The 13,947-nt window shown below is 39.7% G+C and overlaps 1 protein-coding gene across 1 annotated transcript in view; it reads left to right on the top strand.

Moving 5' to 3' along the window:
* Positions 1–13,947, top strand: part of LOC131254706 (uncharacterized) — a 72,626-nt gene that overhangs the window by 21,598 nt on the left and 37,081 nt on the right. The window contains exons 5-12 of the mRNA XM_058255403.1: positions 3,377–4,109; positions 4,544–5,623; positions 6,141–6,261; positions 8,213–10,029; positions 10,102–10,152; positions 10,400–10,529; positions 11,929–12,055; positions 12,166–12,249. Coding sequence (XP_058111386.1) covers positions 3,377–4,109; positions 4,544–5,623; positions 6,141–6,261; positions 8,213–10,029; positions 10,102–10,152; positions 10,400–10,529; positions 11,929–12,055; positions 12,166–12,249 — 4,143 coding nt within the window. The remainder of the gene's footprint in view (positions 1–3,376; positions 4,110–4,543; positions 5,624–6,140; positions 6,262–8,212; positions 10,030–10,101; positions 10,153–10,399; positions 10,530–11,928; positions 12,056–12,165; positions 12,250–13,947) is intronic.

Here is a 13,947-nt window from a genome sequence, read left to right as displayed (position 1 = left end):
ATTTTGCTTAGTTTTTCTTTCACTCAAAGTCAGTATGACTCCTCTCTTTTTCTACAAAAGACATCCACAGGTATCGTCGTCCTCCTTGTTTATGTGGATGATATCGTCATCATTGGCTCTGACTTGGAGGCAATCTCTGCGGTTCAGACTTTGTTGAATTCTACATTTCACATGAAAGATCTTGGCCAGCTCACCTATTTCTTGGGTTTAGAGGTGCATCATCAGCCGCACGGTCTCCTCTTGCATCAGCACAAGTATAGTCAAGATCTGGTTCAGCTAGCCGGTCTCACCAACGCTACTTCGGTTGACACCCCCATGGAACTTAATGTGAAATATCGACGTGACGAAGGGGAGCTTCTTGAGGATCCTACTACCTATCGGAAGTTGGTTGGTAGTCTTATCTATCTAACCATTACCCGACCAGACATCTCTTATGCTGTTCATACCGTCAGCAAATTCATGCAAGCACCGAGGCATCTCCATCTATCTGCAGTCCGCCGCATCATTCGCTACATTCTTGGGACATCTACTCGTGGCTTATTCTTCCCTTCCGGTTCTTCACTTCAGCTACAAGCCTATAGTGACGCTGACTGGGCTGGCTGCCCAGACACCAGGAAATCTACTACCGGCTGGTGTATGTTTCTTGGTGATGCCCTTATCTCTTGGAAATGCAAGAAGCAGGACCACGTCTCCAAATCATCTACTGAGGCCGAGTACCGAGCCATGTCTGCAGCATGCTCCGAGATCATTTGGTTGCGTGGTCTCCTCACAGAGCTCAGTTTCATTCCCGTACATCCTACTCCACTCCATGCTGACAACACTAGTGCCATCCAAATTGCCGCAAACCCAGTCTATCACGAACGCACCAAGCACATCGAGGTTGATTGTCACTCAATCAGGGAAGCCTATGATCATCAAGTCATCACTCTTCCACATATCTCCACAACTTTGCAGATCGCCGATATCTTCACAAAATCCATGCCTCGTCAGCGCCATCATTTTCTCGTTAGCAAATTGATGCTTGTCGATTTACCAACAGCATCAATTTGAGGGGGATGTCAAAGGAAATATCAATCTACACTGATTCTGACTTCTGATTCTGATTCTGACTTTATAGATTCTGATTTCTGATTCTGACTTTCTTGATTCTGATTTACAGAGATTTACACTAATATCTACAAGATTCTGACTAATAGCGATTTCTGACTAATATCTACACTTTGGTGATATGACAGTTATACAGATTTATTCCTTCCTTAATTAGGATATATTAGCTGTACAGTATATTTGGATAGATGTATATATGGTAGGGGCTGAAGATCAGCTTGTATTTCTTCCCTAAATAGCTTGTAATCTACCTATATAATGGGCAATTGTCAATGAAGAAAGGCAGACTTTTTCAAAAGGACTCTAAACTGTCATTTCATATACTGGCCCGAGGGGGGGGGGGGGCTGAAACTTTGGTGGAGAACCACACACAAACCGGACAGCAGATCGACGTAAGATTTGGTGTGTGAGTGGGCCACCCCTGGCCGATCATACCCTAGGTGGCTGTTTCCAGTTTCGTGGCCCCACACATGTGCGAACAAGAACCCATGCACGTGCGTTTGGGCCGGACTGCTGTCCACATGTGTGGACTGTCTCAGGTTCTTCTCTCTCCTCTATTTCTCTCCTCTCTCGTCTTAAGTCCCTAACCCTAATCCTAAATAATCCTAAATTCCAAGTTCTTTCCCACTTTTGCAAACCCTAGACTTTCCCCGAATTGAAACATGGTGAATCTCTTGAATTAGGGAACAATCCTTTGCAAGAGTGGATGAATCTACACTCCTTTGGGCATTGTTTGGTTTATAATTTTATTTGATCCAGCCCTAATGTGTGTAGGCTTGGACCCCCGTAGATTCCCTTTGTTGAATGTTTGATCTTATGTGGGACGTGGAATTTTGTGATTGTTTAAAATTGGTATGATCTAAAGCTTGAAATCTTGCATGTCATATTTAATTTCATGTCCTGCATCAGGGTTGTTTGACACCCCTCCAAAATCTTAGATTTTGGGCAGTTGGGAATTGAAATTCAGTATTTGTAAAAGTGGGGTCTTTTGGCACCCCTGACAATCTTGGATTTCAACTCTAAGATTTTCACCCCTTTTCAATTCCAAGTGAGACCCTTAGCTTGCAAAATCTAGGATTTTGGGTCTTCTCCAATTGTCTTAACTGCTCCTATGCATTCACATTCATTCACACCCCTGGATGTTTTTCCTGCATTCATTCCATGTTGATGTGATGCTACAAAAATCAAACTTATGCAATTATTGTGTAGTCCACACAATATACAAAATAAAATAAATTGACAACAATCCAAAAAGGGATACAATATTTTGTTTTAATTATAAAATTTGTGGGCCTACTTTTGTAGGCCACCAAAAGCTTAGAATTGCCTTAATTTTGGGCCAAGGCGTTCTCACAAGGAGCTTAGTGTGATGATCATCTTATGTTGTACACATATGTCACGTTTAGAATATTTGATATTAATTTATCACATTCATTAGCCTGTGAATATACCACAAATAATTTCAGGAATCCAAGAGTCAAAATCTAGGCTCCCAAACAAAAAATTTGAAATCCAGGAGTTTGAAAATCCATGCTACCAAACAGAACTGAAATTCCAGGATTTCAATTCCATGCTCCCCAACGAACCCTTGAAGGATCTTAGGAGTATGTCCACAGTCCACCTACAGTACATATGGACCCGTTTGATGCATTACCTGCCATGTGCGTTGTGGAGTGATGGCTCTACCATATTCTAGTTCTTCTGGCTTTACCGCATCATCTCCCCCATGACTGACGCACCAAATTAGAAAGGCGAGGATGGTCACTCCAGTTATGAAATGGAAAGGATTTGGGGGAGGATGGTTGTCCCGGTACTCAAATCTTAGAGTAAATCAAGAAGATAGAGAATGATCAAATGCTGGTTTCGGCAAAGCATGTACTGTCACTCTAGAAAACACTTTTCTTAATCTGAATTAATTAAAAATGACCCACGAGTAATTGTCTGAATTAATTAAAAATGATCATGGTGAATAATCATAGTATCCTCTTTAGTTGCTAGACCAAGTGAAATAATATCCTGCCAGCAGAAAATAGATTAGCTTGTGCTTTTCAACAAAATCTGTTGAATCTTCTATACCGCCTGCTATCAAGCATATTAACTTTGTCAGGAATTTATGGCATCTAATTTGCTACTCAGGAGTGTTCTTTTATTCCAAAGTAGCTTACATCTTTCATTAATTCTTTTTTTCTTGAGTGGAAATTCTTACACTTTTTGGGATTTGTTGTTTCAATCGTAGTGTATTTTGGGTTTTGCTTTTTTGGTGTTTCAGATGAGGCTTCCAGACGACAGTAGTGGATGGGACTGGCCTGATGGAATCCCAGCATCTGGTGGTTTGATGAAATGCAATGCTACCACTATCTCAAAAGTGCCCAAGAACTATGACGTGTCTCAGCCAGTTGATTCATTTGGAGCCTTAATAAGGTCTGGACAACCTTGGAATGATTTTGCATCTCCCAACTGCCCTTACACAGGAAGGTCTGTCTTGGAAAAATCTGTCAACATGGTCACACATGATGGGCAACAAAAGAATGCTCTGGATGGGCATATTGTTTTCAATGGCTTTGTTAGTACTTCAAATGCCATCTTGCCTGCTCTGTCGAATAAACAGACGTTGCAGACAGTGAAGGAAAGCCCTATGTCCAATGGTCTGACCGTATCAAAGTCTGCTTTAGACAAAGGGCAACAAAGCAGTGAGCATCAGTCAGTTGTTGATTACACTGATTTCATTGGTAAAGTTGGCAATCCATTCATTGCCACCCCAAGTTCAGGAAACTTAAAATCTTTTGGTACAGTTCCTGATATCATCAGATGCAACAGTTCAAGGGAAGCATTTATCATGGATAGGGATGCTGTTTCTTCGAGCATTGAGCTGAGGCTCGGGCAACCATCTCAGCAGAGCCAAACACTAGGAGGTTCTATTCCATCAGCCATGCATCCTCAGCTGTTTGGTGGGTTATGTGATCCCCAAAAATCACAAATTTTTGAACCATTCGTCCATAGAGGTAAGATGAATGGTGAATTGGTTTGCTACACCACGTGCAATTCTTCACAGACACCTTAACACATGACCAATATGCTAACTTGGCACGTGTGTGGGAAAGTTGAACCGTGCATCAGGCGGTTGCCACTGTAAATGGTCTGGGCAAAAATCAGGTTGCTGTACCCATCAGGCAGGTGTCATGGGTATCCTCTACCTTTTTAGTGGCCAACCTGACAAGTTGATTAGCTTGATTTTTGGCTAGCATTGGGGCACATCTGATGCACAGCTTGGTTGTTCCACACTGTCTACATTTAGAGGTGCTTGTGCGTTTTACTCAGCTCTAATAATGACAAGTTTCTTGCAATCTCTTTGTTGATCATGTGTTTGTCCTTCGATTGAGTTGCTTACTAATTTCTAGTGTGTTTTAATGAATAGTGCTGATTTTATTTGATGCAGCTATTGTTCCCGGGGTGACAGATGGATCCAGGCAAAACCCTCGCCATGCTCCTGCAGGCGCATCAGATTCCAACCGAGTAGAAAAAGAAAGCCAGTCAAACCTTATGAGTCATGCACTTAGAAGCCTTAATGCTATGGGTTCTGCGAAACTAGATCAACTTAAGGGTGATGCAACAAAGAGCTCACTAGTTTCAATGTTTCATTCACACTTTGGTACTCTGTTGGAAGGAGATAAACAGTCTCAGGCTCCTAATAATACAATTAGTAGAAGTGAGCACTTTGTGCCCCAGAAAGAAACCAATGGAATGGAAAGCAAATTACTTATTAATGGACGTGGTGTTCCCGGTCATATGGATAGGGGTAAAGTGTTGAGAACTGTTGCTGATAAGTGCTCCTATATCGCTGCAAAGCCTAACTCTTTGTTTCCTAGTAAAAAGATGCCAGATCCATTTGCTGGGACACTTAATGGGCATTTTCTTGATAGTTCCTCTGTGCATGACAGACAATCTTCCGCTTGTTTACATCAGAAGTCTGTCATCCTACCAGATGCTGCATCTAATGCTAGAAATTCCTCCAGCCAATTTGGGAAAGCTCTCTGTGTTGGAAGTAGCAACCATCCCGAACCTGTGGTTCTTAGATCAGTAAATTCTGCTGCTTCTGTGACTGCTGGGTCTGGTTTATTCTCACCAGCAGCTCCAGTGGGCTTTGATTCATCAAATTCAATCAATTTAGCAAATTTGACATCAGCTTTGTCGAACAAGAAAGGCAATGATTTAAACCGGCATTTGCTGGATGAGAACTTGAGACTACTCGCGCTAAGGCATGTAGCTGAGCTGTCTAAGCAGGACCTTTCGATTTCCTCCCTTGAAATGAGCCCAGAACAAGGGCTGTTATATTATCCTTTGTCTGTGGCAATTCAGAGGAAGGGCTCTCAAGAAGGCATTACAGCACCCGAAGAACTAAGGGAAGGACCTTATTCGACCAATAAACAGCAGGCATCTGAAGATCCTGTTAGATCTCACCAGCCATGCTTTAATCGTTACCTGAGTAGTGATTTCGAGAAGTTTCCTGGCATGGAAGGTAAGTATCTTTACTAGACACTTTTTTTTTTGGGGGAATGATCTGCCATTTTTGTTAGAGAATGCTTTTTCAGCATGTTTATGTTTGAAGTACTATTGCTTGATTGTATGGAATGTTTTTTTTTTTCCGACTGGGAAACTGTACAGGTGGGCCCATCTTTAAGTAACCTAAGCTGTTCATCTGGTGGGCCCCATTATTTGATGGGCCATGCTCCATGTCTATCCTATCTGTTGATCTGACCTATATGGTGAAAATAGAAAAATAAAAATAAATCAACCATACACATTGGACAATGGTTTAGGTCAGACTGTTGATATTGTCTGTTGGAGGTGACTTTTGGGTATGTTTCATCTACCACAAGGCCCAACCCATGAACGATTTCGATCACCAAAAAGTGGGCTGTTATGTACAGTTTGTTTGTGCTAGCAAATGTCTAATGGAATGCTTGGTATTGGTTCTTTATTTTTGACCCTCATATAGGTGGAGTGTAATTAATCTAATTTCTCTATCTATGCAGGTCTAAACAGCTGCTGCAACATCTCAACTTCTATGCAGGGAATCTCAGTATGCTCTAAAGAACTTCATGTTCAGTGTCCACCTTGTCATGGTCATGGTGCTGATGATCAGCCTTTGCTGAGGTGACTGTCACTGAACTCTGATGTCAAGAAATCTACCCTTGCTTGCATGTTGCATCTAATTACTCTTAAGCATTTCTAGTGGAATCAGTTCAATACCATTAACAGCTATGGGATTCTTGTGCATACTTAAGATGATAAGATAACACCTAAACTCACTAATCTATTTTTGGTTCATTCATCAGCATGTAAGCCTAATCCCAAGTCAGATAAAAATGGATCTGATGATGGGCACAGTCTCTGTCTTGTCCAGCCATGTTACTTTCCATTCCATTGAATTTTCAGCATATTTATTAATACTTAGCACATTGAGGTTGGTGTGCATATGTATGAAAGACAACACGAGAATGCTGGTATCATTTGAGGCCTTGTAAGAATTCTTATGTTTTGTCTGATAATTGGATCAATTTTATTCAAAAAAGAAAAGCAGAAAACACGATACAGAAATAGAAGAAAAAGAAAATACCCCAAGGCCTCAGGATCTAAATATAGAAGAAGAATCACCTGACAAATAAAGAAGGCCTATCCTAGTATGCCACCCTCTGTTTCATGTCCAAAAAGATACACTGTAAGAATTCTTATGTTGATGCTATGGTTAATGATGGTTTCTTCTTCTTCTTGTTTTATTTTTGTTTTTGTTTTGTTTTTTGGAGCGATGGTTAGTGTGGTACTTTATTGAATGATGCAATGGAAACAATGTATAGATATTTGAAGATGATGGGGTGGCTGACCATTATGGTTTCTGGTGCATTAAGAAACAACTTGAATGTTTTGTTGTTTGGATCGCTTGGCTTGGTGATCTTTTCCCCCAGTAGCCATTGCAACATGCCCTTCCAAGAAAATACCTGATGAAAACCTGATCTTTTCGCTTCCATTGATTAGATGGTTAACGTTATCATATCAGAGTATTTTTTGGGAGGGATGGACATGCAAAGGTGGGTCCCACGATTCATGATTATTGAGCCTTTCCTAGTATAAAACAATGATCATTTATTTCCCAGTGAAGGATTAGATGGATAGGATGATGCAACCAAACTACCTTTTTAGGGCGGATGGACAATCAGGACATGACCACTTTTTTGGCTGTTTAACAGCAGTTACCTTGTGTGATCCAAAATTTAGGCCGTCTCAAGCTCATGTCACCCACTTGATGAATGGCCTAGATCTCCCATATATGTTTACCACTTGTAAAATGGATGTCTTAAAAACCAAATTTAAACATTTCCTATGTCTAGTTTGGAAACTATGGTTGCTTTTACCTGTAATTGCTGCTTTTAACTGGTCATGATACCTATAAGTGATTCTCATGGTTTGGCTTGTGCTTTAAGGTGCTTTCTCATTCTTGTACAACATGTATGGTTAAGATACTTTTATAAACTGCTGAGTATGCATTTATTTTCTCACCGTATCTTGATTTGGCTCGAAATTACGGTGCATAGATTGATTAATTTGCAAGCTAAATCCATGTTGATCTGATCTTTTACATTCAATGGTTATTCTGATTTCCAAATAAGAAGTCTGTTCATTACGCACATGTGTATCTCAGCCTATATACATCACCACAGATGCTAAGCTGGCACGGGTGTTGAACATGTGAGCTGTCCATCTGGTGGACTTATTGTAGGTGCCCTCCCCAAAAGGATGGTCAGGTCCATTCCTGATGTGGGCCATGTCACCCCAGTCAAAGAGATGGGTAGAGAAATGTTGGTCATATTTTTTAGATGTTCATTTATTTAACACATTGTGGTTGCGGACCTCATGAGTGTAACCAGGTCATTTACATGCTGCGGACACCAGATGGGCAGCTTGTTTCGACATGTGACTGGCTTGCATTTGGTGGCACTTAGAAGTTAGAAGCTTAGATATATATACAAAAGTGTTTAGAAACCTCTTCCAAATAAATGTCATTAGCTTATACTTAAGTTTTGTTTTTTTGGTTTTGTTTCTAACACAGACTTGGGAGAACGGAAAGCAAAATTTCTAGTGATCCTAGTGAGCATGAACGATGTTGTCAGAAAGAATCAAATCTGCACTTTGCTGTCAATTGCGCGTGTGCTGTTCATTCAAAATGTTTGACAGGATGTTGTATTTCCAGAGGGGAAGCCCCTAATGATGCCTCTAAGGAACATACAGAATATGTTGGTGGAAGGGCCCCTGGACAGGTTACTTCAACATTTGATAAAGATCGTATGACTCCAGAGAACAACAGGGGTATAGTAGCTCATTGTGAAATTTTAAAGATGCATTCTGCTCAATGGAGAGATGTTCCAAGCAAGGTTATAGGTAATTGTAACGTTACTACCGTTGAGAGGCCAGCAGACATATTGGATGCCAAAGCAACGGTTGAAGATCAACTTGCGGATACAGCTGCTAAAAGGTCTAGTGGAACCAGTCAAGATACTGGGCCATTGAAAGAGCAACAGATGTCTAATGGTTCGTCTGGATGCTCTGCGCCTGTGGTCACTGAGGTTTCTGTTGAAGTTAACAATTTGGATTCTTGTATTTTGGATTCTGGGGATGATAGATATGTGCATGATCCTGTAATCGATGAAGGGTCGGGAATTGAAAAATGTGGCTCATCTGATGATGCACTTGGAGATGGAAGCTGGGTTAAAACCACCAATGGTACTGGTAGGATTGTCTCCAAAAAAGCAGTAGGTTCTAATTTACCAAAGCGATCATCATGTGATCTTATTGACGAACTTAAGTTAAGGAATTCCTTTAAATTGAAGAAGGTAGGAAATCACATCCAAGATGGATGTACTCTTCAAGAGCACATGGACCATACACAAGAATTTGAGCAGGGCCCAAAAGCAGAAAAGAAACGGAAGGTGATGAAATGGAAGAGACTGGATGCAACTTTTCCAGTTTCTGGTCTTTCTTCGACTCATTGTAGTTCTCCTAAGTGGAATTCTGAGCATTCTGAGCTGCACCTCCATTCATCAAAAGAGACTCCCCTTCGAGCTGAACATGGAAAGAAGAAGACTTGCTGTATTTATGCATGTGCACCTTCCAGTGTCAAACGGAAACGCTCGGCACTATCATCTGCTAAAACCCTTCCTCACAAGAGAAATCTGCATCTATTTGAAGATCACCATCAAGAGTGGGAGGATTGTTATCAAACAAAATTAAAGGGTGATATCCGTTCTCCTAAAATACCTAAAATTGCAGCTGAAAAGAAGGTAAAACAGGGTTGGACCGCAGATTTTAAAAAACACTTCGCAAAGGTAAATCATGTAGACACTGGAAAAACGCCCAAGAATGTCTCAATAGGTCATGCTAAAAATATCTTCAGTCATGGGGTGGAAACTCGTGATAAGAAGGCAAGGCCTGTAGTCTGTGGGAATTCTGGCATAATTTCCAATGGAAAATTGGCAACAAAACCAGCAAAGATTGTTTCCCTTAGGTCGGTTCTGAAGGTCGCCAAAAGATGCATTGTTATTGAAAATGAAATCGAGCCTAAAACCAGTACTGAGACACAGAAGGGATGCTTCAGTGAAACTGAAGGATGTTATGAAGAGAAAGAGAGAGAAAACGAATGTCAAAATACCATAGGGGAGAACGAAGTAGAGCCATCCATGTTTGATATGAAGAAGACATCTAGTAAAAATGGAGGATCCAATGGTGTTCTCTTGATGTTGAAGAAAGAAAGAAGCAATGGAGTCCACAAAGCTTTAAAATTTGGTACCTCTCATGGATGTCATAGTACTAGGGTGAAGCTGAAATCTAAGGAAACTCGGAAACGCAGCCTTCATGAATTAACAGGAAAAGGTAAACATGCAAAGCAACCAGGTAGTTTATCTGATCTTGCAGTAAATGAACATTTGCAGTTGACTGAAGCAGGATCGTGCCTGAAGAAAAGTTGTCAGAGTGGTTTACTTGATGCCCTCCATGGTGAGTTATTCTATGGTATGTTCAATCTGATTTGGCTTGTTATGTAGGATTCTTTCGGCAGACATGTAGGTTTCTAGATTCCTATTGTATCTACCCACTCACTTACCAATTTAGCTTCTTTCTGTATTAATGTATAAAACAAGGGTACATACATTTGTTAATATCTGTGTAAAGGTTCTATTTTCCGTGGTTTCTTGTACCATTGCCATGTTATCTATGCTACTCACTGTAGTTAATATACATACAGAGAAGCATCCCAGTTCTGCAAAATTTCTCAGGAAGAATTCGAAGTGCTCCCTTCAAACCGATTTCATTTCTTATGAGAAATCTTGTTTGAAGAATACTGAGGATAATCATGGTCATATAGGTGAACCAAGGTAAGCAATCTCATTGGAATTGTCTCATGCAATGTTTTCTGTATCGTTATTGCGTAATGTATCGCACCCTTGGGATACGGATACATATCGGTTATCGCATGGGATATATTGGTTGTATCATGTAATATATCACTATTATTGGGAAACATTGGGTAATTAATCGAATTTTTCAATGGAACTTCATGGATTGTTAAAAAAGATATCAATATAATTTAGAAATTAAAGCATCATAAAAAAAAAGTGCATAGAATAGGTTTCCTTTGTATAGGGTCTTAATTTATCTGTTGTATAACTGAACTAATGCAAGCATATTCAAAGTCAATTCGTATAATTTACTAATGTCAGAAATGCATGGGAACATAAGCAATACACTGAAAAGCAAAAGAAGAAGTAGATAATTAGAAATATTCCTGTGAATGATGTGTGTGGCTGTGGTTTAGACCCACATAGAGCTGCGCATGCATTAGGAGTGGGATTTTGGAAAAAAAAAAACTTCTGAAATGGGGGCCAATTGACTGTTGAGTGTTGATAGAAATGGAATTTTGAAAAAAATTATTTTTTATATTTTTAAGTTAAAAAATATCTTTTTTTTTTTCCAAAAAATCCCCAAATTATCAAGAATCACTAAATTAGGTTACATGTTCAATTTCGTGCTTAGACAGTAAGATTGCAACTTATTTGGGAGAAATTGGGAAAATTTGGTTTTTTCCCCAATTTTCCGCAAATCGGCCCATCTCCCCCAAATCTCAAAATTGAAGCTCCAAATCCAGGTTTTTTCATGCATAACATGAAGAATCATGGATTTCTAATCACTTGACACTGATTTTCCAAAAAAGTGGATCAAAACTTGAAAATGCTCACCGCGTGAAAAATGGTCCCAAGTCGGCTTGGATCTTAATTCCAACTTGAAATTTGTGTTTTTCTTTGAAGGGATCCAAGTGGAAGTGTTGAAATCCACAATAGATTTAGTTAAAAGTGAAGAGGAATTAATAAAAAAAGATTTAGAATGGTTTTTTTTTTTTTTTTTCCGAAATTTCTGAAGAAAGCCTTGGACTTCCCCATGTTTTTGTGTGATATCAGTCAATATTGGGAATTTTATAAAATGGGATTGGTCGCGATATTATGCGATATATTGTGATATCATGCAGTATCTTTTGTGATACAAAGAATTTTTGATACTACCTTGGGTTTCGTATCACCCAGGTGGGATACACGATATATCATGGAATATATCAGCTAGTATCATTGATACTGAAAACATTGGTCTCATGTATCTTATTCATCGTTATATTATTAGACGTACTTATGAAATAGTGGTGCCTTTTGTCTTGCATGTGCCATTCTATGCTTCAAATTGAAGCAAGTGATGAATCATTTACCTTTATGTATTTGGGTGCAGATTTTCCAGTAAAGGCAACACATCCCAGGCCTTCAGTTTGGATTCAGATGCATTTTGTTGTGTTTGTGGAAACTCAAACAAAGATGAAATTAATAGCTTATTAGAATGCAGTCGCTGCTTAATCAGAGTTTGTGGATCTTTGGCTTGCTGATTTGATGCTTATTGTTTCATTATGTTGTCATGATGTCATTCTTTTTGTAAATAATAGGGATCATGAGTTGGCATCACTCCTTGCAGGTGCACCAGGCTTGCTATGGTGTTCCAAAAGTACCCAAAGGTCGCTGGTGTTGCAGACCATGCCGGACAAGTTCCAAAAACATTGTGAGCCATCGAACATTCTTCTTGAGATGCAACTGTTTATCTATTACACAATTCTATCGAGATAAATTACTGTCAATTACATGGAAGTTATCAGGTACTGATGCTGGAAATGGTTAATGTCCAGACTGTCCATACTGGTAGGAATTGTAGAACCCATATTTGGTGATCTGCAGTGCTGATCTGATGGGCCTCTCAGTGGACAAGGGATGCCCGAAAAATATCCCAGGTTGAAACTGCCTAACTATTTGAACAGTGGGTATAATTAGATGGTAAGAAGAAAAATAGAGAAAGGATTATTGCATCTACATATTGGTTCTCCTTGGCAAGTGGATTGGTGATTTGGTACTGAGCAAGATGCTTTGGATGGGGGTAATTGTTGCTGAATATGGCTCATGAGATGCCTTTATTTTGTTCTGAGGAAGTGGTATGGGCCTTGGGAGAAAATCTGTAAAACCATGGAAGTCTTTAGGAAGGGAGTATATTGTATGGCAAAAGGGTCAGATTTGGGAACGTCTGTGGATGGGGAAAGAGCAATTATGCGAGAAAATATCCTGCTCTCCGTAGAAATACTGTTTTAGAAGATATTTCGGTTAGGGATTGTTTCAAAATAGTGGGAAGAATTGTGTTTTAGAACATCCATTTTAGAAGACATTTAAGGGCAGAGATCCCTGTTTTGCCTCTCTCCTTCTACTCTCCTGTTGGTGTACATGCCACGGGAAGATACAAAAACTGAGGAATGTGATCCAAATGGTTGCTTTTAGCCTTTTAGGTCAAGTCTCTCTTCAATCAAATTATGATGTCACGCATCAACATTAACCATAAAATGAAGTTTGCGATGCTCCAGTTTCTGGAAAATTGTAACCTTTTATTGGCTTGTGGTAGTCGATGAAATCCTCACACGGGATCAGTTAAAGAATCGGAGGAACAATTTGGCAACATGTGTTTCCCGTGACGGAAAGATGGAGAATCTGTGGATTATCTCCTGCATTCAAACCATTTAAAAGTGTTTGGGACTAGAGCCTTTTTTTGGACATTGATAGGGCTATGCCGTAGAAGTTAGTAAATATGGTCAATGCTTGGTCTTCCACGAAAGGAGTAAAATACTAACGAAGTTCTTCCTTTTGCTATTAACTCAAGCATTTGTCTTGAGAGGAACAATAGAATATTCAATGGGTTCTCTCCCTTCCCAAGGCTGAGAAACTAGAGCTACTATATTTTTGGGCCCATAGTAGAACAAAATTTTGGGGATTTCTATGATTTCATTCACTAATGGAATGCTGTCATTGAGTGTCGTGAGAGTAGAAGGACAAATGTTATTGGAAGGCTCCTGCAGGCATTTGAAATTTAATTTGATGGAAGCTTTGTCAGAGCCTGGATGGGTGTATATTGGAGTCATAACATATGGGGTGCAGTCCGCTATTCCTTTGGTCTTGTTGGTATTAATGATTCTTTAGAAGAGGAAACTAGAGCCTACTTATGGGATTTTGATGCAGGACGGATGGCCTAACCTAGAATGATGCAAGGAGATCATAAACATATTAACAAGAATAATTTAAAGCCCAAAATAATGCTAATCTATCACAAACTTAAAGAAATCAAGTATTTAACTATGCTCAAATTCAAAGCTAAATCACAATCCCACAGTTAGATCTTATAAAACATGATTAGGTAGGACATATGGAAGGTAGGACTTCCATC

The sequence above is a fragment of the Magnolia sinica genome, chromosome 9 (assembly GCF_029962835.1).
Source record: "Magnolia sinica isolate HGM2019 chromosome 9, MsV1, whole genome shotgun sequence".
In the NCBI taxonomy this organism is placed as follows: Eukaryota; Viridiplantae; Streptophyta; class Magnoliopsida; order Magnoliales; family Magnoliaceae; genus Magnolia; species Magnolia sinica.
Note: the sequence above shows the minus strand (reverse complement) of the source record. Positions and strands in the feature narration are given on the sequence as shown.